The sequence below is a fragment of the Oncorhynchus keta genome, chromosome 2, assembly GCF_023373465.1.
Source record: "Oncorhynchus keta strain PuntledgeMale-10-30-2019 chromosome 2, Oket_V2, whole genome shotgun sequence".
NCBI classification, from domain to species: Eukaryota; Metazoa; Chordata; class Actinopteri; order Salmoniformes; family Salmonidae; genus Oncorhynchus; species Oncorhynchus keta.
In genome coordinates, this window is record NC_068422.1 from 39,734,749 (window position 1) to 39,757,663 (window position 22,915).

At 46.6% G+C, this 22,915-nt stretch overlaps 1 protein-coding gene across 5 annotated transcripts in view; it reads left to right on the forward strand.

Annotated features, from left to right (window-relative positions):
- The window catches only part of LOC118379107 (regulating synaptic membrane exocytosis protein 1-like), a 32,498-nt gene extending 9,849 nt beyond the window's left edge, over positions 1–22,649 (forward strand). The window contains exons 1-17 of one of the 5 annotated variants that reach the window (XM_052476633.1): positions 2,573–2,615; positions 5,664–5,835; positions 7,190–7,294; positions 7,985–8,047; positions 10,462–10,563; positions 10,900–10,977; positions 11,596–11,655; positions 12,089–12,154; positions 16,801–16,916; positions 17,133–17,257; positions 18,547–18,710; positions 18,797–19,008; positions 19,177–19,330; positions 19,572–19,684; positions 19,782–19,883; positions 20,019–20,158; positions 20,241–22,640. In XM_052476633.1, coding sequence (XP_052332593.1) covers positions 8,010–8,047; positions 10,462–10,563; positions 10,900–10,977; positions 11,596–11,655; positions 12,089–12,154; positions 16,801–16,916; positions 17,133–17,257; positions 18,547–18,710; positions 18,797–19,008; positions 19,177–19,330; positions 19,572–19,684; positions 19,782–19,883; positions 20,019–20,158; positions 20,241–20,456 — 1,686 coding nt within the window. In that variant the 5' untranslated portion in view covers positions 2,573–2,615; positions 5,664–5,835; positions 7,190–7,294; positions 7,985–8,009 and the 3' untranslated portion in view covers positions 20,457–22,640. Of the gene's footprint in view, positions 1–2,572; positions 2,616–5,663; positions 5,836–7,189; positions 7,295–7,984; positions 8,048–10,461; positions 10,564–10,899; positions 10,978–11,595; positions 11,656–12,088; positions 12,155–16,800; positions 16,917–17,132; positions 17,258–18,546; positions 18,711–18,796; positions 19,009–19,176; positions 19,331–19,571; positions 19,685–19,781; positions 19,884–20,018; positions 20,159–20,240 lie in introns of those variants that run through there. The other 4 variants (XM_052476590.1, XM_052476601.1, XM_052476612.1 and 1 more) reach the window with 4 other exon arrangements.
- Positions 22,650–22,915: the final 266 nt, after the last annotated feature.

The following is a 22,915-nucleotide window of genomic DNA, read 5'->3' on the forward strand; positions in this document are numbered from 1 at the left end:
TATGGCCTTCCTGTGACATCGGGTGGTGTAGGTGTCCTGGAGGGCAGGTAGTTTGCCCCCGGTGATGCGTTGTGCAGACCTCACTACCCTCTGGAGAGCCTTACGGTTGTGGGCAGAGCAGTTGCCGTACCAGGCGGTGATACAGCCCGACAGGATGCTCTCGATTGTGCATCTGTAGAAGTTTGTGAGTGCTTCTGGTGACAAGACGAATTTCTTCAGCCTCCTGAGGTTGAAGAGGCGCTGCTGCACCTTCTTCACGATGCTGTCTGTGTGGGTGGACCAATTCAGTTTGTCTGTGATGTGTACGCAGAGGAACTTAAAACTTACTACCCTCTCCACTACTGTCCCATCGATGTGGATAGGGGGGTGCTCCCTCTGCTGTTTCCTGAAGTCCACAATCATCTCCTTTGTTTTGTTGACGTTTAGTGTGAGGTTATTTTCCTGACACCACACTCCGAGAGCCCTCACCTCCTCTCTGTAGGCCGCCTCTTCGTTGTTGGTAATCAAGCCTACCACTGGAGTGTCGTCCGCAAACCTGATGATTGAGGCGTGCATGGCCACGCAGACGTGGGTGAACAGGGAGTACAGGAGAGGGCTCAGAACGCACCCTTGTGGGGCCCCAGTGTTGAGGATCAGCGGGGTGGAGATGTTGTTACCTACCCTCACCACCTGGGGGCGGCCCGTCAGGAAGTCCAGTACCCAGTTGCACAGGGTCTCGGGCTTGATGACAAGTTTGGAGCGTACTATGGTGTTAAATGCTGAGCTGTAGTCGATGAACAGCATTCTCACGTAGGTATTCCTCTTGTACAGATGGGTTAGGGCAGTGTGCAGTGTGGTTGAGATTGCATCGTCTGTGGACCTATTTGGGCGGTAAGCAAATTGGAGTGGGTCTAGGATGTCAGGTAGGGTAGAGGTGATATGGTCCTTGACTAGTCTCTCAAAGCACTTCATGATGACGGAAGTGAGTTCTACGGGGCGGGGCGGTAGTCGTTTAGCTCAGTTACCTTAGCTTTCTTGGGAACAGGAACAGTGGTGGCCCTCTTGAAGCATGTGGGAACAGCAGACTGGAATAAGGATTGATTGAATATGTCCGTAAACACACCAGCCAGCTGGTCTGCGCATGCTCTGAGGGCGCGGCTGGGGATGCCGTCTGGGCCTGCAGCCTTGCGAGGGTTAACACGTTGAAATGTTTTACTCACCTCGGCTGCAGTGAAGGAGAGTCCGCATGTTTTGGTTTCGGCCCGTGTCAGTGGCACTGTATTGTCCTCAAAGCGGGCAAAAAAGTTATTTAGTCTGCCTGGGAGCAAGACATCCTGGTCCGTGACGGGGCTGGTTTTCTTTTTGTAATCCGTGATTGACTGTAGACCCTGCCACATACCTCTTGTGTCTGAGCTGTTGAATTGTGACTCTACTTTGTCTCTATACTGACGCTTAGCTTGTTTGATTGCCTTGTGGAGGGAATAGCTACACTGTTTGTATTCGGTCATGTTTCCGGTCACCTTGCCCTGGTTAAAAGCAGTGGTTCGCGCTTTCAGTTTCACACAAATGCTGCCATCAATCCACTTTGGATTGGGAATGTTTTAATCGTTGCTATGGGAACGACATCTTCAATGCACATTCTAATGAACTCGCTCACCGAATCAGCGTATTCGTCAATGTTGTTGTTGGACGCAGTGCGGAACATATCCCAGTCCACGTGATGGAAGCAGTCTTGGAGCGTGGAATCAGATTGGTCGGACCAGCGTTGAACAGACCTGAGCGCGGGAGCTTCTTGTTTTAGCTTCTGTCTGTAGGCAGGGAGCAACAAAATGGAGTCGTGTTCAGCTTTTCCGAAAGGAGGGCGGGGGAGGGCCTTATATGCGTCACAGAAGTTAGAATAGCAATGATCCACGGTTTTACCAGCCCTGGTTGCGCAATCGATATGCTGATACAATTTAGGGAGTCTTCAGATTAGCCTTGTTAAAATCCCCAGCTACAATGAATGCAGCCTCAGGATGTATGGATTCCAGTTTGCAAATAGTCAAATAAAGTTAGTTCAGAGCCATCGATGCGTCTGCTTGGGGGGGAATATATACGGCTGTGATTATAATCTAAGAGAATTCCCTTGGTAGATAATGCTGTCGACATTTGATTGTGAGGAATTCTAAATCAGGTGAACAGAAGAACTTCAGTTCCTGTATGTTGTTGTGACCACACCACGTCTCGTTAACCATAAGGCATACGCCCCCGTCCCTCTTCTTATCAGAAAGATGTTTGTTTCTGTCTGCGCGATGTGTGAAGAAACCAGCTGGCTGCACCGATTCCGTTAGCGTCTCTCGAGTGAGCCATGTTTCCGTGAAGCAAAGAACGTTACAGTCTCTGATGTCCCTCTGGAATGCTACCCTTGCTCGGATTTCATTAACCTTGTTGTAAAGAGACTGGACATTGGCGAGAAGTATGCTAGGGAGTGGTGCGCGATGTGCCTGTCTCCGGAGCCTGACCAGAAGAGCGCTCCGTTTCCCTCTTTTACAACGTCTTTGTTTTGGGTCGCAGGCTGGGATCCATTCCGTTGTCCTGGGTGAAAGGCAGAACACAGGATCCGCTTCGGGAAAGTCATATTCCTGGTCATACTGATGGTGAGTTGATGTTGCTCTTATATTCAGTAGTTCTTCCCGAACTGTATGTAATGAAACCTAAGATGACCTGGGGTTCCAATGTAAGAAATAACACATAAAAAAAACAAAAAACTGCATAGTTTCCTTGGAACGCGAAGCGAGGCGGCCATCTCTGTCGGCACCGGAAGTGATAACACGCGCCGGAAGTGAAAACAATAACACAAGGAATAATGGTAACTTGGCTATATAAACAGGGTACCAGTACCGAGCTGATATGCAGGGGTACGAGGTAATTGAGGTAGATATGAAACATATTGGTAGGGATAAAGTGACTAGGCAACATGATAGATAATAAACACTAGATTAATCAAAAGAGTTAGTGCAAAAAAGCTCAATGCAGATTTTCCGGGTAGCTATTGGATAACTATTTAACTAACTATTTGGCAATCTTATGGCTTGGGGGTAGAAGCTGTTCAGGGTGCTGTTGGTTCCAGACTTGGCTCAGACTTGGCCCCAGTGATGTCCTGGGGAGTACACACTATCCTCTGTAACGCCTTGTGGTCAGATGCCAGGCAGTTGCCAAGCGGGGATGCAGCCAGTCAAGATGCTCTCAATGGTGCAGCTGTGGAGTGTTGAGTGGGAGAAGAGACATTGTCGCGCCTTCTTCATGACTGTGTTGGTATGTGCGGACGGTCCATGGTGATTCCTTAGTGATGTGGACACCGAGGAACGTGAAGCTCTCAACCCTGCTCCACTACATCCTCGTTGATGTGGATGGGGCCTTGCTCAACCCTCCATATCCTGAAGTCCACGATCAGCTGCTTTCTCTTGATGATGATGAGGGAGAGGTTGCTGTCCTGGCACCACACTGCCAGGTCGCTGACCTGCTCCCTATAGGCTGTCTCGTGTCCCAGGGTCCTGAGCTTAGTGATGAGCTTGGAGGGCACTATGGTGTTGAATGCTGAGCTGTAGTCAATGAACAGATGTTCACGTAGGTGATCCTCTTTTCCTGGTGGGAGAGGGCAGTGTGGTGTGAAATAGAGATTACATCATCTGTGGACTTGTTGGGGAGGTATGTGAATGGGAGTGGGTCAATCGGCAGCTCTAGCCTTTAGCTCAGTGCGGATGTTGCCTGCAATCCATGACTTCTGGTTGGGATATGTACGTAAGGTCACTGTGGGGACAACAACATTGATGCACTTATTAATGAAGCCGGTGACTGATGTGGTAAACTCCTTAATGTTATTGGATGAATCTAGGAACATATTCGGACTACCGAGTGTCGCAGCGGTCTAAGGCACTGCATCTCAGTGCAAGAGGCATCACTGCAGTCCCTGTTTTGAATCCAGGCTGCATCACATCTGGCTGTGATTGTGAGTCCCATAGGTGCGGCACAAAATTGGCCCGGGTCTGGCAGGGGTAGGCCGTCATTGTAAATAAGAATTTGTTCTTGACTAACTTTCCTAGTTAAATAAATGTTAAATAAAAAAAATATTCCAGTCTGTGCTATCAAAAGGATAGTCGTGTAGCTTAGCATCCTCTTCATCGGACCAATTCCTTATTGAGTGTATAACTCCTGTTTGAGTTTTTGCTTGTAAGCAGGAATCAGGAGGATAGAGTTATGGTCAGATTTGCCAAATGGAGTGTGTGGGAGAGCTTTGTATGTCTTTCTGTGTGTGGAGTAAAGGTAACATGCTTGTAAAGCAGATGACATGCTTGTAAAAATTTGGTAAAACAGATTTCAGTTTGCCTGCATTCATTAAAAACACTGGCCACTAGAAGCGCCTCCTCTGGATGTGCATTCTCTAGTTTGCCTACGGCCCTATACAGCTTGTTGAGTGTGGTCTTAGTGCCAGCATCGGTTTGTGATGGTACATAGACATTTACAAAAGAATATAGATGAAAATTCTCTCGGTAAATACTGTAATATGGTCTGCAGCATATCATTAGGTATTCTAAGTAAGGCAAGCAAAACCTTGAGACTTCCTCAACATTAGAGATCTTCCACCAGCTGATCCTCCACCAGGAGGAGATCCTCCACCAGCTGCCTTGACGATGCATAGGAGAAAAACGCTAGATGTATATTGTCCTTGTTCAGCCACGACACCAAGAAACATAGGATATTACAGTTCTTCAGGTCCTGTTGATAAGATAGTCTCAAACGGAGCTCGTCCATTTTGTTCTCCAGTGATTGTACGTTTGCCAATAGAACAGAGGGTGGAGGCGGTTTATTTAACCTCTGTCTTAGTCTTGTCAGGGAGCTCGCCCATTTTGCTTCTTCCTCTTTCGAGTCCCGGGGATTAGGGCCTGGTCACTGTTCTGATATCCAGAAGCTGTTTTCGGTCATAGGAAATGATGGCAGAAATATTATGAACCAAAAAAAGTTAACTTCATAGCAAAAAAAAAACAAAAAAACACTCAAAATAGCAGAATTGGTCAGGAGGTCATAGCTATCCGCTGCAGCGCCATCTTCCAGTTGTATCTAAAGGTGGGTGGAGGCATGGGAATGCTGTCTTCTTACTACGTTGTTCTGTTGTTGTCAGAACACTCAGGAAACTTCACTGCCGTATTTGTCTGTGGTTGTGGGTGTGTGCGTGTGGGCATATGTGTGTGTGTGAAAGACAGAGAGAAAAAAAGAGAGCGAGTGAGAGGAAGATAGAAAGAAATTGATACCGCCACTAACCTCTCATTATTTTTCTTGGTAGAAAAGCAAATTGAGATTAAAGGGACCCACTCTCAGCTTTAATGAAGCATTCCTCTCCTTTAAAGATGACAAAAAAACACTCACATCGTCCTTAGTTATTTGCAGTGGGATTTTCACTGTTTCGGGATCAGGCAGGTCATTACTTCTTTATGCAAGCTGAACATTATAAGCTCACAGGAGGAGGTTGTTTGGTAAAGCAGGAACACTGTGTATCCTTGGGTTCAACTGGAATGAGTAGTTTGTATCAGTATTGTCATATTAGAGCTGAGGGCTAAAATTGTGCCAGCTTGGGACAGTACAGTATGCATGTTTTGCTTTTATAAACAATGCTTCTCTCCCCTTGTGGCTGTGTGTGTGTTGTGTAGCAGCCGAAAGAGGCTCGCGGGAGAGGGAGAGGCAGCAGAGGGTTCCCCACGCCACCACTCTGGAGGTGCCGGAGCAGCAGAGGACACCCCAACACCGCTCTCGATCTGTCTCCCCTCACAGAGAGGAACAAGGCAGGGGCCGATCACGACCCACCAACGTTCCCACCCAGAGGTGAGGGGAGTGGAAAGGACAGGGGGAGATGGGGTGTTGATGAAGAGAGCGGGTTGAGGAGAGAACTTCAGGGACAAGTTTGTGTTTCGGCCTTTGTGACCCAGAATAAGTAATGCTGCCAATATTGCTCTTACTGTCACTGGCAACACAGCCAACACTGTTACCACAGCTAGCAACACAGCCAACACATACAGTGTTACCACAGCTAGCAACACAGCCAACACATACACTGTTACCACAGCTGGCAACACAGCCAACACATACACTGTTACCACAGCTGGCAACACAGCCAACACATACACTGTTACCACAGCTAGCAACACAGCCAACACATACACTGTTACCACAGCTAGCAACACAGCCAACACATACACTGTTACCACAGCTGGCAACACAGCCAACACATACACTGTTACCACAGCTAGCAACACAGCCAACACATACACTGTTACCACAGCTGGCAACACAGCCAACACATACACTGTTACCACAGCTAGCAACACAGCCAACACATACACTGTTACCACAGCTGGCAACACAGCCAACACATACACTGTTACCACAGCTGGCAACACAGCCAACACATACACTGTTACCACAGCTGGCAACACAGCCAACACATACACTGTTACCACAGCTAGCAACACAGCCAACACATACACTGTTACCACAGCTGGCAACACAGCCAACACATACACTGTTACCGCAGCTAGCAACACAGCCAACACATACACTGTTACCACAGCTGGCAACACAGCCAACACATACACTGTTACCACAGCTGGCAACACAGCCAACACATACACTGTTACCACAGCTGGCAACACAGCCAACACATACACTGTTACCACAGCTGGCAACACAGCCAACACATACACTGTTACCACAGCTAGCAACACAGCCAACACATACACTGTTACCACAGCTGGCAACACAGCCAACACATACACTGTTACCACAGCTGGCAACACAGCCAACACATACACTGTTACCACAGCTGGCAACACAGCCAACACATACACTGTTACCACAGCTGGCAACACAGCCAACACATACACTGTTACCACAGCTAGCAACACAGCCAACACATACACTGTTACCACAGCTGGCAACACAGCCAACACATACACTGTTACCACAGCTAGCAACACAGCCAACACATACACTGTTACCACAGCTAGCAACACAGCCAACACATACACTGTTACCACAGCTGGCAACACAGCCAACACATACACTGTTACCACAGCTAAAAGGCTTTTTCTCTATTTCTTCCCCCCCCCACCTCTTCTCTCTTTTGCACTCTCTCCCTCTTCCTCATCTCCATATCTTACTTAACCCTCATCTGTGTCAGGAGTTTGGATGATGAGATCCACCATAGTAGGAGGTCTAGTTCTCCCACCCGCTACTACGACTCTGCCGGAGGACACTACCAGGAGCAGGACTATGTAGATGACAGGTGTGTGTGTGTGTGTGTGTGTGTGTGTGGTGTGTGTGTGTGTGTGTGTGTGTGTGTGTGTGTGTGTGTGTGTGTGTGTGTGTGTGTGTGTGTGTGTGTGTGTGTGTGTGTGTGTGTGTGTGTGTGTGTGTGTGTGTGTGTGTGTGTGTGTGTGTGTGTGTGTGTGTACAATCGGGTGGCCCTGGATTATTTTTTTCTCCCTTTTGTCTTTTCCAGTTCAAAAGGTCCTTTAGTTGTATTTCTTCCTTTGTCTTCTGCTCTCTTCCTTTCTGTGATTCAGCACAACGAATAGTCAGGATTATGTTTGGATATGGCTGGTCACGTGTATGTTGTTCTCAGTTGTTTGCTGATTCAGATTCTCAGAACAATGAAGTTATAGCCATGAGACAAAAGTTTAGAAAGAGTTATAAGGCGTCGTAGCATCTCTTGCTGTCATATGTGTACCTGTCGGAGTAGGTAGAAGTTGCCCTTAACCACTGATACCGGGTCAGATTTGTTCATCCCCTGTAATGGTTAGGGTTAGAATATGGGATAGAATCATCTGAATCTAGATCTGTGGTTAGGGGCAACTTCTACCTGTCCCATTGTTCTCCGCTGGCTCAGCTTTGTATCTATGTTCTTTCTCTGTCCTCCGGTGTGGCTTCCGTTGTTTATTTCCTCATGTGTCATCCATCCCCATGGTAACCACAGTGAGGTCATCTTGATCCACCAATCAATGCGGGGCAAAAGTGCAGAGTGCCTACACACTAAAAGGTAAACAGGAGTCAGGACATGTGTTATTATTTGTATTAGGTATGATCATAATCCTCATTCTCAGCGTCCTTATGACGCTTCATCTTAAGTGGTCCTTGTCTTATTCCATTGATTTTGGAGCTGCATATAGATGTGTGGAGATTTCCTACATGACTTCACCCTTGATCTAAATGCTTCTTATTCTGTCATAATGTGTGTGAGAGAGCAATTGACATGCGATTTCAGTGTGTCCATCCTATCCCATGTGACAGTGACAGAACACACACCCAATCAGACGTCAACACTGGGACTGTCCACCGCTGACCGCACATAGCCTCTGCTGACCCTGGCCAATGCCTGAGGGGCAGCTAGTTATTCAGAGTTAGCGTCATGTAGCTACAGTGATCCGTTCATGGTTGTAATAATGTGCCTCGAGCACTAGAGGGCACTTTTTGACACTAGTTCAGTGCATTACCAGATCCATTATATTGGACAAAGGTGCAATACTGTCCCAGTGAGCCCACCCATAGAGGTAAGTGGCAAAGCCTGGCTGGTACATGGCTGGAAGAGACTGGCAAAGGCTGGCATACATGCTTCCACATGGCTGGCATGCTGCTCTCCTGTCATTCTTTAGCAGTAGTTTGGGAATTGTATTTCCATTCTGTTAATCCATTTTCCTCCTTCCCCTTTTTCTATCTCCATCTCCTGCATGCACACACACATCACACCTCAGGAGGTCTTATAGACAGTGGTGTAAAGTACTTCATTAAAAATACTTTAATGTACTACTTAAGTCAATGTTTTGGGTATCTGTACTTCACTATTTATATTTTTGACAACTTTTACTTTTACTTCACTACATTTCTATAGAAAATAATGTACTTTTTACTCCATACATTTTCCCTGACACCCACAAGTACTCATTTTGAATGCTTAGCAGGACAGGAAAATGGTCCAATTCATGCACTAATCAAGAGAACATCCCTGGTCATCCCTGTTCCCTCTAATCTGGCGGATTCATGGACCAACGAAACCCAAATTCTTTGTTTGTGTTGGGATGTTCCCCTGGTTACCCCAAAATTAAAATGATTTGCTTAATATAAGGAATTTGAAAGGATTTATACTTTTACTTTTGATACTTAAGTGTATATGAGCAATTACATTTACTTTTGATACATAAATATATTTAAAACCAAATTCTTTTAGACTTTTACTCAAGTAGAATTTTACTGGGTGACTTTCAACTTTTACTTGAGTCATTTTCTATTAAGGTATCTTTACGTTTACTCAAGTATGACGATTGGGTACTTCTTCCACCACTGCTTCTAGACACAGTAACACTCTCCCCGCTAAGATGCCTCTCTTAGTCAACAGCATCCACAAGGACATTTACAGGTATGTGGAAGAAGAGAGCGAGGCTGTGTTGGAAAAGTCGTTCCCCTCCAAACTTTGTACCCCGTCTCCCCCCATGTACACACACAATTATCTTGTAAGTTAGTGTTGTTGTGGTACGTTATACTTTTGTAGTTTGATATTCAGGAGGTAATATCACTTGAGTGACTTCATACCAATGTTGCACTACAGATACTGTATCCTGGTCTTACTGATCTTAATCTTACTGATATCCTTGAATGGATTCTATCAATTCACTTGGAGCCGCTACTGAAGGTAGTTCAATATGCACTTCATGAACAGTTGTTGCAATCTTGCCCATGGGAGTATTGTCCACAGTTGTAGGCTACCAGACACATCCTTACCCGCTCTTGGCCTTTGTTTGTTTGATGTTAAGTTGATTTTTGTTGTGTTTTAATAACATGCTTTGTTTCGATTTTTTAAAAATTGTCTTGAGTGAAGTTCCACCCTGCCTGCATGTCTAAAGACTAGCTCAATGGTGCGCTCCAGTGTTGTCACGGCAACGCGCCGCTCTTTCACACAACGAGTTCTCAGGTTTACAGACAAGATCACCATTAGGTATGGCACACACACGCAGACGCGGACACAGACACACACACACACGCACGCACGCACGCACGCACGCACGCACGCACGCACACACACACACACACACACACACACACACACACACACACACACACACACACACACACACACACACACACACACACACACACACACACACACACACACAGAGACTGACAGACAGACCTTTAGCCTCATACCATGGTCAAGGACTCTTCTGAGAACCGGAGAACAGGTCTCCGAGACAACCTGACTACCTTACTATCTGACAACATCTTGCATTGCCGTTACTGTAGTCAATCACCTAATCACTCGAAACCAGGTTCAGACTAGCATGTCCTTTATGATTTGGGTATCTAACATTTCTTTCTTTTCCATTTTTCTCTTCTTTTTTCTGCATCTCCTCCTGTGCTGTTTTCTCCTCTCCTGCATTGGATGGCATGTAATTGGGCTAGTGATCTACAGCCTTCTCTTGACAGGGTTAAGACTAGGAGCGCTAGCACCAACTGTCTGAACCCAGAAAGGAACCATAGTGTTCCTTCACCAGAGCCCAAAAGGTACCAGCCCACTGACTTGTACTCTGCACCCCACCTCCTACACTCTTTTAGCGTGTGTGTGTGTGTGTGTGTGTGTGTGTGTGTGTGTGTGTGTGTGTGTGTGTGTGTGTGTGTGTGTGTGTGTGTGTGTGTGTGTGTGTGGTGGGGGGGGGGGGGTCTCTGTTTGTACATAGCTACTTTATGAGAGGACATAAAGGGAGGGTCCTTTTTTTGTGATAACAGCCTTAAACTGGGACTCGGACATATGATAGACCCATGAACACGATAAAGCCCCTATGAGAGTGCAGGTGATCATTTGTTTCTCTGTGTGTCCACCGGGGGTGCTGCGGGTCTCAGCTGCTCCCAGTCTCTGCCCCGCAGACGCCCCGCCAGCCCCAGGATTCTAATCCAACACGCCTCCCCAGAAGACGACAGGTACCCCCTTCCCATCCGGCCCCATCACCCCTTTTAGCAGCTGACCCCAACCTTAACCCCAACACCTGTACTAAACCCCAACACACAGTGTAATAGCTAGCTAACCTCTAACCCCAAACGTATCCCAATCAATAATTTTGTTCAATGGGACTATTTTCAGGGTCTTTGGGCGTAGATTCTGGTTGCTCTAATTTGTTCTTTAGAATCACTGTGGCTTGTAGTTTGGATTCTAGAATGTAACAGTCTATAGGTTGTGTTCTCCAATCTAGTTTGTGTTCTAGCATTCTCCCGTGTAAACGTTGTGTTTTAAAATCCTTGCAGCCTCTATCTTCTCATGAAGAATGGCTGTGCTGTTTTGCTTTTCGCTTGTGGAGTTGTAGTCTATGAATTGAGGGATTTCAGAAGCTTTTGTCTGTTTATTGCATGCCAACTGAGCTTTTCTCATTATCACTGTTTGTCTTTCATATTCATAACAAAAGATACATCATTCAGGATTCAAAGTTGAGTTTAAATCTATGTAAGTCACAAGTGGTGTGTTTGTGTCTGTCTGTGTACGTGTGTCTGTGTTTCCCATCATGTCATCCCATCACCTTCATGTTTGTGGTGTGTATGGAGCAGATGGATGGAGCGTCTAGTTCCTAGACAAGAGACAGTAAACCACCTCAGTGCAAAGAAGAGGTACACACACACACACACACACACACACACACACACACACACACACACACACACACACACACACACACACACACACACACACACACACACACACACACACACACACACACACACACACACACACACACACACACACACACACACACACACACACAGTACTTGTTCAAAGAATGCATGAGAGTGTGATGCTTCTTCCTGATCTTTGTTCCATATTCCATTGTTGTGTATTGACAACACAGAGGCAGCTACATCAAATCCATATCTCAGCTGGCTTCTGTAGAGCATAAGGCTGTCCGATTCATTACGAACAGAGAATCAGACTTCTCTCACTTACCCCAGCTGTTTACCCCTCTCCCATACTCCATTCATTTATTCATTTATTCATCCCTGCATCCGATTCTTTCTGTTTTCCACTCATCCCCCAATTTCCCAGGCAAACTCGGACCCTGGACTCATCAACCTGTCACACTCTAGGAAAGAAGCTCCCTGGCAGAGACAGGTAAGGTGGCCAACCATAACATATACCCAGATTTTTGTGTTTCAACATCATCACTTCCGGCCCAATCCTTAAACCTTCCTAAAAAATCTCCCATTCACATCAGTACAGAAATTAAAGTGAAAGCTTGAGTTGAGCATGTGAATCTCATTGAGGGTTTCATCCTGCCATCATAGACTGTCCCATCTCATGAGTTCCCAGAGTAGGATGACGTTCCCCATAGACATCTAAGATCAGTTTTCCCCCATAACAATTTAGGTTTGCGGGTCAACTGATCCTAGAGTGGGGGTCTACCTCTTTTCTGATCACCAGTTCATCCACTGTACCACTATTTAAACTTTGATTTGGTAATTATCTATTGCTTTTAAGAGGTTGTCACCTGTGCCTGTACTGTACTGTAGTGGTACTGTACTGTACTGCAGTACTGTACTGTAGTGGTACTGTACTGCAGTGGTACTGTACTGTAGTGGTACTGTACTGCCTTGGTACTGTACTGCAGTGGTACTGTACTGTACTGCAGTGGTTAGCATCAGGGGTTGAAACCAATTTATTTTCCTAATCATTTCATCCAGAACAGAAACTCTGAACCGGTTTGAACCTAAATAAGTTGCAGTTTATTTTGTTATTTCTGTTCCTTTTTAAACCTCTTAATTAAATATACGTGTATATATATTTTTTTTTTCAACTTAGCTCGACATTAAATTACTTCACCAATGCATAGAGCAGCTTGCTATGGAGCAGGCAAACTATGTACATGCATTGGACAGACAAGTGTAGTGTTGGGTGTAACATTGTTTTTGCTGGTGAGGATAATGCCGGGCATCTTGTTTATATCACATGCATTATCTGAATTAGGCCCACAGATGTATACCTACGGAGGAGTGGCTTATGTGAAGGAACTTTAAATGTCTTTCAACTTCAACCGATTGACTTAACTAGTGTTGGACCAGAACTCTTGATCATGACTCTCCGTTTTACATTACATTACACTGAATGGTGCCTAGAGTTTTCGAGAGCGAGACCAGAGCTACCTAATAATCTCTCTAGACAACAAGATTTTTTTTTGCAGAGCGGCACCAGTTGTTAAAACAAAAACATGGCTTACACGACTCCAATGTGAAACTATAGTATTCTTAACGAGCATTGAAAAAGTCCATCTTATTGTTCTCTAATTTGCATAGGCGCTTTGTTGCATTTTTTCTTTGTGTGGGGGATTGTTAACCGGTTCCCATGCTTTTCAATAATGGTTCTGTTCTGGAACAATATAGATCGCCTTCGTTCTCGGGTCTGGTTCGGTTCCTTGAAAAATGTCATTATTTTACGTTTTTTTGGTTCACTTCCCTGAACCAGTTCCAACCCCAATTCAACAGCTCAGACACAAGACTTATGTGGCAGGGTCTGCAGACAATCACAGACTACAACGGGAAAACCAGCCACGTCGCGGACGCCAATATCTTGCTTCCGGACAAGCTAAACACGTACTTTGCCCACTTTGAGGATAACACTGCCACCGACACGGCCCGCTACCAAGGACTGTGAGCTCTCCATCTCCGTGGCTGACGCGAGTAAGACATTTAAGCGTGTTAATCCTCCCAAGGTTTCCGGCCCAGACGGCATCCATAGCCGCGTCCTCAGAGGATGCGCAGACCAGCTAGCAGGAGTGTTTTCGGACAGATTCAATCTCTCCCTATCCCAGTCTGCTTCAAGATGTCCACCATTGTTCCTGTACCCTGTACTGAAACAAAGGTAACTGAACTAAATGACTATCGCCCTGTAGCACTCATGAAGTGCTTTGAGAGGCTAGTTAATGATGATGCAATCGCCATCGCACTGCACACTGCCCTATCCCATCTGGACAAGAGGAATACCTATGTAAGAATGCTGTTCATTGACTATAGCTCAGCATTCAACAACATAGTACCTCTAAGCTCATCAGTAAGCTCGGTGCCCTGGGTCTGAACCCCGCCTTGTGCCACTGGGTCCAGGACTTCCTGACGGGCAGCCCCCAGGTGGTGAAGGTAGGAAACAACCCCTCCATTTCGCTGATCCTCAACCCAGCGGCCCCACAAGTGTGCGTGCTTAGCACCCTCCTGTACTCCCTGTTCACCCATGACTAACCTGGCAGGAAATGAACCTCTAACTCAACGTCAACAAAAACAAGGAGCTGATGGTGGACTTCAGGAAACACCAGAGGGAGCACTTCCCTATCCACATCGACGGGACCGCAGTGGAGAAGGTGGAAAGCTTGAAATTCATTGGCCTACACATCACTGACGATCTGAAATGGTCCACCCACACAGACAGTGTGGTGAAGAAGGCGCAACAGTGCATATATATATATATATATACTGTACTCTATTCTACTGTATTTTAGTCAAAGCCACTCCGACATTACTCAATCTAATATTGCAATATTCCTTAATTCCGTTATTTTACATTTAGATTTGTGTGTATCGTTTGTAGATACAACTGCACTGCTAGATACTACTGTTCTGTTGAAGCTAGGAACACAAGCACTTCGCTGCACCTGCAATAACATCTGCTGAAGATGTGTGTGTGACCAATAACATTTGATTTGAACCCATGGTTAGCATGGTGATGCTGATGTGAGCATGAGAGCATGGGCCAGGATTCACTGATGTGTTTTTACGTGTCTATACGGATTTCAACATGTTTGACAATGGGTTTTTTTCATGTTTTCCATCCTTACCTTCCTTTGCTTTTCTTTTTGTCTATATTCTGTTCTTTTATTTCATTTTTGCATGCTGCTTTGCGCTGTGCGACGGTGTGCACACAGTGTGTATGGTGTGTGTGTGGGGGCCCCAAGAATAAGCCCACCTCCATCTTGAGGACGGTCCCCTCCCCTGCGGCCACTCGGTAAGGGGAACCTCCGGGGTTCCCGGGCTCACCCCAACTAACAGGTGCTGACCGCTGACCCCTCATATCTGACCCCCTGGAGGAGTGGTCTGAGAGAGTGAGAAAGAGAGAGAGAGAGAGAGAGAGAGAGAGAGAGAGAGAGAGAGAGAGAGAGAGAGAGAGAGAGAGAGAGAGAGAGAGAGCTGTTACCTTCCTCCTCTGTGATCCCACTGCCTTTAATGCAGACACACTATTTATTTGACGTTGTACTCCAGCGCTGTGCCAATGTGTGGTGGGTTGTGTGTGTAAGTGTATGTGTGGTGTGTGTTTAAACAATGGGTGGGTCTAATCCTGAATGCTGATTTGTGTCTATTCCACAAGTTACCACCGGCTAAATCTATGTTGTTAAAATGCCTATTTACTCTGTTCCATCTGACTGCACAATCCACTGTCTCATCTGCCCAGCCAGGCTATTTATAAAAGTATCTTGACATTATCTCACATTTCTTTTAGACTAACATTTCGTTTTCAACGGCGGAGATTTGTACAACCATTGCTGCTTGTCTCTCCGAATATTTACAACATTGTTTCAATATTAAAATTTGATCTCCAGCTGTCCCATAGTAATGAACAAGTCGAGACAGACAGACAGACAGACAGGCAGCGTTTCTCTGCCAGTCGAAATCGTGAATGAGAATCATGTTTAGGGATATATATATATACAAAGAAATATCACTTGAAAACTACGTGCAGCTATTTGGCAGTCCTTGCAGCTTCAGTGGAAGTGTTGTAGCTGTGGTCTTGGTTCGGTCATTTGAACAACGGTGTCCGGACGAGACATTTTCAATGTCAGGCCAAATCACACCTCATTAACTCATTGTAATGGGTGTCTCCAAATAAATGTCACTGGAGAACATCTTAGACAAACGCAAATGCAGCTGCTTTGTTGTTCTTGCTGTTTGTCGCGACTGTAAGTTAGCTGTCGTTGGCTAGCTAGCTAGCAAGGGATAACAACTGCCAGTCAGTATGGCAGTAGAACATTTAGATCGGGCCACGTCCATAAATACAGAACAAAAAGACCGAACGACAGGGTCGCGTCTCTGGCAACCGAATTGTTGGAACGAACGACAAGCCGGCTTGTGTGGAACGCTAGATGTGTCAGGATCATATCTTCTGGAAGGATGATAATATTGTGAATAATGAGTGAGAGAGTTACATACGCACAAATATCATATCCCCAAGACATGATAAACTCCCCTGTTATTATTGGTGAGAGGTTGTCATGTCTCGGGGGTATGACATTTGTGTGCCTCATTATCCATAATTCATTCAGGATTATCCACAACCAAGGAGTCACAAACTTGATCTAGTCATTCCATGCTATGAATATGAGACCAAATATATTACTTTTTACTACTACAATACACATGAGTACATTTTTCCCAATACTTTTGGTCCCCTAAAATGGAGGGACAATGTCAAAAGAAGTGCTGTAATTTCTTAACGGTTCACCCGCTATGGATTAAAATACCCTCAAGTTAAAGCTGACAGTGCACTTTAACCTCATAGGCATTGTATCATTTAAAATACAAAGTACTGGAGTACAGAGCTGAAAAAAAATATGTGTCACTCTCCCAATACTTTTGGAGCTCACTGTATGTGTACAAACTCTGTGTCCAGCAGTGAAGGGAATAGTTTGTGCTGCAGGATTTCTATGAAGCGATACATCCCCTTGTTGTATCTCTCTCTCTCATTCTTCCATCCTCTCTCTTTCATCTCTCTCTTTCTCCCAGGGGCCCCCTCCAAGGTGGTGCGTCTCTGTCCTCCTCAGTGACGTCCTCGTCAGCAGCTCGCAGGGTCAGACACCTCCCACAGGTCCCTGACAAGAGTAGCAGCCCCGTAGAACAAGGTGTGTGGCTTTCTTGACTTGATTTTTTTCTGTAAACCTGAGTGCGTGATATGTGTGTGTGCTTATTTTTACTCATTCCTGTGTGTGTGTGTGTGTGTGTGTGTGTGTGTGTGTGTGTGTGTGTGTGTGTGTGTGTGTGTGTGTGTGTGTGTGTGTGTGTGTGTGTGTGTGTGTGTGTGTGTGTGTGTGTGTGTGTGTGTGTGTGTGTGTGTGTAGCTCTAGCAGCGGAGGAACGTGTTCGTCAGCTCCAGATGAAGGTGCAGAAGAGGGATTCCTACAGTTCTGCTGCTCCCTCCACTTCCGGCAGGGACCAGGAGAGGGCGCTTAAGAGCAAACGCGAGGTCAGTCATCTGTCACGAGAGGTCAAGCCCCTGTCTTTCTCCCTCTCCATCTCTTCCTGTTCCTCTCTCTCTCTCTCGCGCGCCCCATATCTCTGTCCCTCTCCATCTCACTCTGTCCCTCTCTCTCTCTCGCTCCCTATATCTCTATCCCTCCCTCCATCTCTCTATGTCCCTCTCTCTCGCTCTCTATATCTCTGTCCCTCTCCATTTCTCTCTGTCCCTCTCTCATTCCCCATATCTCTGTCCCTCTCACCATCTCTCTCTGTCCCTCTCTCTCTCGCCCCCCATATCTCTGTCCCTCTCTCTCGCTCCCTATATCTCTGTCCCTCTCACCATCTCTCTCTGTCCCTCTCTCTCTCGCTCCCCATATCTCTGTCCCTCTCTCATTCCCCATATCTCTGTCCCTCTCACTATCTCTCTCTGTGCCTCTCTCTCGCCCCCCATATCTCTGTCGCTCTCTCTCGCTCCCTATATCTCTGTCCCTCACCATCTCTCTCTGTCCCTCTCTCATTCCCCATATCTCTGTCCCTCTCTCTCGCTCCCTATATCTCTGTCCCTCACCATCTCTCTCTGTCCCTCTCTCATTCCCCATATCTCTGTCCCTCTCTCTCGCTCCCTATATCTCTGTCCCTCACCATCTCTATCTGTCCCTCTCTCTCTCACCCCCATATCTCTGTCCCTCTCTCTCTCGCTCCCCATATCTCTGTCCCTCTCTCATTCCCCATATCTCTGTCCCTCTCACCATCTCTCTCTGTCCCTCTCTCTCTCACCCCCCATATCTCTGTCCCTCTCTCTCGCTCCCCATATCTCTGTCCCTCTCTCATTCCCCATATCTCTGTCCCTCTCTCTCGCTCCCTATATCTCTGTCCCTCTCACTATCTCTCTCTGTGCCTCTCTCTCTCGCCCCCATATCTCTGTCCCTCTCTCTCGCTCCCTATATCTCTGTCCCTCTCACCATCTCTCTCTGTCCCTCTCTCTCTCGCCCCCATCTCTGTCCCTCTCTCTCTCACCCCCCATATCTCTGTCCCTCTCTCTCGCTCCCTATATCTCTGTCCCTCACCATCTCTATCTGTCCCTCTCTCATTCCCCATATCTCTGTCCCTCTCACCATCTCTCTCTGCCCCTCTCTCTCTCACCCCCCATCTCTCTCTGTCCCCCTCTCTCTCACTCTCCATCTTAATCTTGCCTCTCTCACCCCTCACTCATCTCCCCCCCTCTCAATTCAAAACAATTCAGTTTATTGGCATTAAAAACATGTATATATATCTTCTCGTCCTCTCTCTCTCTAGCTGTATAAGGACCAGAGGAAAACCAGCTGTGAGAATGTATCCCGCAAGTCTTCAGACAGTGATGTCAGCGACGTGTCAGCCATCTCTCGCACCAGCAGTGCCTCCCGCATCAGTAGTACCAGCTACATGTCCATCCAGTCAGAGAGACCCCGGGGACGCTTCAAGTAAATAGAACCACACACACACACACACACCCTCCTGTGTGTTGCAGTAATGTCTACAATATGTATTTGTCTGTCTGTATGTGTAGCAAGGCGGTCCGTGCGTCAGGCCAGAGCATGTTGAAGAGCACCAGCGTGAGCGGTGAGATCTATGGCATTGAGCACACAGACGGCAGCCAATCAGATACAGCATTGGGCGGGGGCAAGAAGCGGCGCTCCAGCCTCAGCCAACGGGTGGTGGCCATCGTGGGCCTGCCCTCCAGACGCAGCTGCAGCACCTCACAGCTCACCTCCCAGAAAGGTAACACGGACAGACCACAAAAACAAGACGATCATACACACGCCCTGGATCCAGCACCCACCTGACAACCTGTTGGTATTGTTCATGCAATGGCTGTGTGTTTACTGTGTGTTTGCTGTGTGTTTGCTGTGTGTTTGCTGTGTGTTTGCTGTGTGTGTGTGCAATAAGAAGCAGTGGGGGTGGATACCAAGAAGAAGGGCAAGAAAAAGAACAAAATCCAGATCCAGCGGAGTACAGAGGTGGGTATGGCTGTAGAGTACCCCCGCCAGGCCAGCAGAGACTCCACCGACGGCAGCATGAACAGCTACAGCTCTGAGGGGAAGTCAGTATCTCTAGCCTCTCTCAGTCTCTTTGACTGTAGCGGTAGTGTCATTCTCAATGCTTATCAAGTCTAACATTATTCAGTAGTCTAACCCCTGTGTGTGTGTGTGTGTGTGTGTGTGTGTGTGTGTGTGTGTGTGTGTGTGTGTGTGTGTGTGTGTGTGTGTGTGTGTGTGTGTGTGTGTGTGTGTGTGTGTGTGTGTGTGTGTGTGTGTGTGTGTGTGTGTGTGTGTGTATTCCAGTCTGATCTTCTCGGGGATGAGGCTGGGGGCTGACAGTCAGTTTAGTGATTTCCTGGATGGCCTTGGCCCTGCCCAACTGGTGGGCCGGCAAACATTAGCCACACCTGCCATGGGTGAGTGACACAAAGGACTTGTGTAACCTGACATAATACACTACATGCGGTATGACACAGTCATAGAACTGGATAAGATATGTTGTGTGTTTTACAGGAGATGTTCAAATTGGAATGATGGATAAAAAAGGCCAGCTGGAGGTAGAGGTGATCAGGGCACGTGGCCTTAACCCCAAACCAGGGTCCAGATCACTCCCAGGTACCACACACAAAAAGCACAAATGCCCGCACCCACCCACCCATCCACCCATCCACCCACCCACACACAGACAGATAAGTGTGTTTGTTCTCCATACCCTCATTCCTTTCTCCCCCCACCTCTCTCTCGCTGCAGCTCCCTATGTCAAGGTGTACCTGCTGGATAACGGGGCCTGTAAAGCCAAAAAGAAAACCAAGATTGCACGTAAAACCCTGGAGCCACTCTACCAGCAGGCCCTGCTGTTTGAAGAGAGCCCACAGGGGAAGATCCTCCAGGTAACAAATCCATGTAGCTGTACTGTGTGTGTTTGTGCATGCGTGTTTCCTTGGCCTAACATATCTCTCTCACCGTCCACAGGTAATAGTCTGGGGCGACTACGGGCGACTGGACCACAAATGCTTCATGGGAGTTGCACAGATCCTATTGGAGGAGCTGGACCTCTCTAGCACAGTGATTGGCTGGTACAAACTGTTTCCCCCTTCCTCATTGGTGGACCCTACATTAGCCTCGCTCACACGGCGGGCATCCCAGACATCCCTGGACAGCTCAGGACCAGCTAATATGCGCTCTTAGTGACTGCAACGCAACCACAACCCCAAAATGGACCACAAATGACCAGAGTGCATGACCACATACCTAGGGCCAATTTCCCTTAGGGCAATAGAGCAAATCAGACAGAGAGAAAAAATAGATAAATAGAGAGAGAGAGAAAGGAAGGAAAGGAGATAGAGAACTAGCCAATTGGAGCTTGCCTGGATTCTGACAATCACTTCCCATGCCTCCCTCCCTTCCCTTTTCCCACCTTTCTCTGGGCTGCTGGGGCCTTACTCCTGAGTCTCACCTCTTGTATTCATCCTCCTCTCTGACATCTCCTTTCTTTGTCTCCTCTTTGTCCATTCCTCCTCTCCCGCCGTTGAGTGTGTTATGGCAGGTGCTCCTGAGATAGAAGGGACTCATGCAGCCCATTCTGTTCGGTGGCACAAGAGATGTCAGCCCAGGCTTGGTGAAGCCAATCAGTGAAGAGGTTATTGTGAGGCCATCACGAGCGTGCAGGAGACAAAGAGAAAAGATTGATGATGCCCTGCCGACAGTTGCCCATCAAAATGTGTTTCAGCATTGATGCCGTCATGGCGTCACTACAGGTGTCTGTGAGGGTTGGCATGGTTGCACAATCTGTTAGGGAAGGGAGTCTGCACAGGTGGAAAAAACACTTGTCCGAAGATCAAAGCAAGCACAAAAGCTTGATTATTTTTTTGGACAAGGATTGATTATGAAAGAGAAGGAAAAACAGAGGCCAAATTATGGTTAGATATATTTTATTCTATTTGCCTAGAGTTCAGAAAGGCACCATGTGGTGCAGACTCCGTGTGTGTATTTGGTTTTCGAGTGACGGTGGTCTGCAGACCTGCAGAGGTCTTGTCACACCCCCCTCTCGTCCCGCCCCCGCGAGCGAGGCAGGCGCAGCATGACTCGGGACCCCGGCCCAAGCTGCATGCACATTTCTTTTGTAAAACAAAAGCCAGACAAATTACTTAAAAAAAAAGAGACTAAATGTGTGTTAGTTCCACATACTTTAGGCCAGCTTGTATGTTGCATGTACTTGTACAGTTTGCTCGTACTGAATATGAATACAAACAGAAAAGCCATCCGCCATCCAAGGGCGGACACCGGGGGAATAAGCTCCGCCCAGGCCACACCTCCAACTCTGGGTACGAATTTCCATATTAGGAAGTCTCCAAAAGCCTTTTTTATTTTCTTGTGTTCCTTTTGAACTCTTTGGAGAGCAGTGCTGTATCATAGTACTGAGCAAACTGGAACCCCCTAGTTATCTGAGGATCTAGGTGCTTTAACAGTAGTCTATGACAGTGGGGCTAGAAACAGAGGTAGAGAATGTGTGTATAAAAAACAGAGCTTAATGTATATGAAGTAAAATTATGACTTGACAGAAATTATAAAGATATAGATATATGATTATCAAATGAGTGTATCTGACTACACGCATTACCTATGCGCACACACACGTTGTAAATATGAGTCAGGGGGCGAAGTTTGACAATATTTACACACACACATACACACACACACACACACACACACACACAAACCGATCCAAACATTCCTGGTCCTATGGAAACAGATCAGAGCCCCATGCCCTGTGTTGCGAGAGACGCTGAGCGGTGCCCAACCACAAGAGGGAGCCAACAGGCCTTTCAGTTTCTCGAAATAGCAGCCAACACCAACATGACTATTTGCAACACACTCCATCTTGTTTCTTTAACCGCAACACTTTAATCCCCCTACTTTCTCATGGTTTGGACTGAACTTTAAAGCCAATGAAAATGTTGTTTGCTGACCTTTCAGTTGAACCTCTTGCGGTGCGGCCCACTGCCCTTTCCTTTGTCAGTATTACTCCATGATACTGATTGTTTACAGTCCATGGGTAACCCCTCAACACACCATATCTAGGAAAGAAGTATTCACTGCTACATTTCTTGTTTGTACAACAGATGTGGCTCTAACGATGTGTATGTTTTATATTCAAGAGTTCATTTTTATTATTTACAAATAAAAGACTGTGTGGAAGAAAAGGGTGAGAGAATTGACTCAAATGAATGTCAATACACGGGTATACGATTTTGAAAACGACTAACTTATCTACTGCCAAATGGCTGCTGTACAGTACAAAGGAGCCGTAACACAGCCCGTGTTTTTAAGCACCGACATATTAAGCAATTGAACAACTTTCCCTTCCCTTCCCTTCTCTTAACACTGAATCCTAACCATAACCCTGAACAAAGGTAGGTGCTGCACATCAGTGGTGGGCTGATGTGGGTTGGCCTTCACAATGCCCACGACTTGAAAGCATTTGCAATGCTACTACAGCCTTTGTTCAGCATCATTCTCTATCAACTGTTGTTAGCGTTCATGACAATATAATTGATGCCTGGCATAGCTGCTTTAGGAAAGGTAATTGATTCTCATACCTGAGCTGTTGGAATCATCTCCAGTCTCAGAATACACCTTAAAATGTG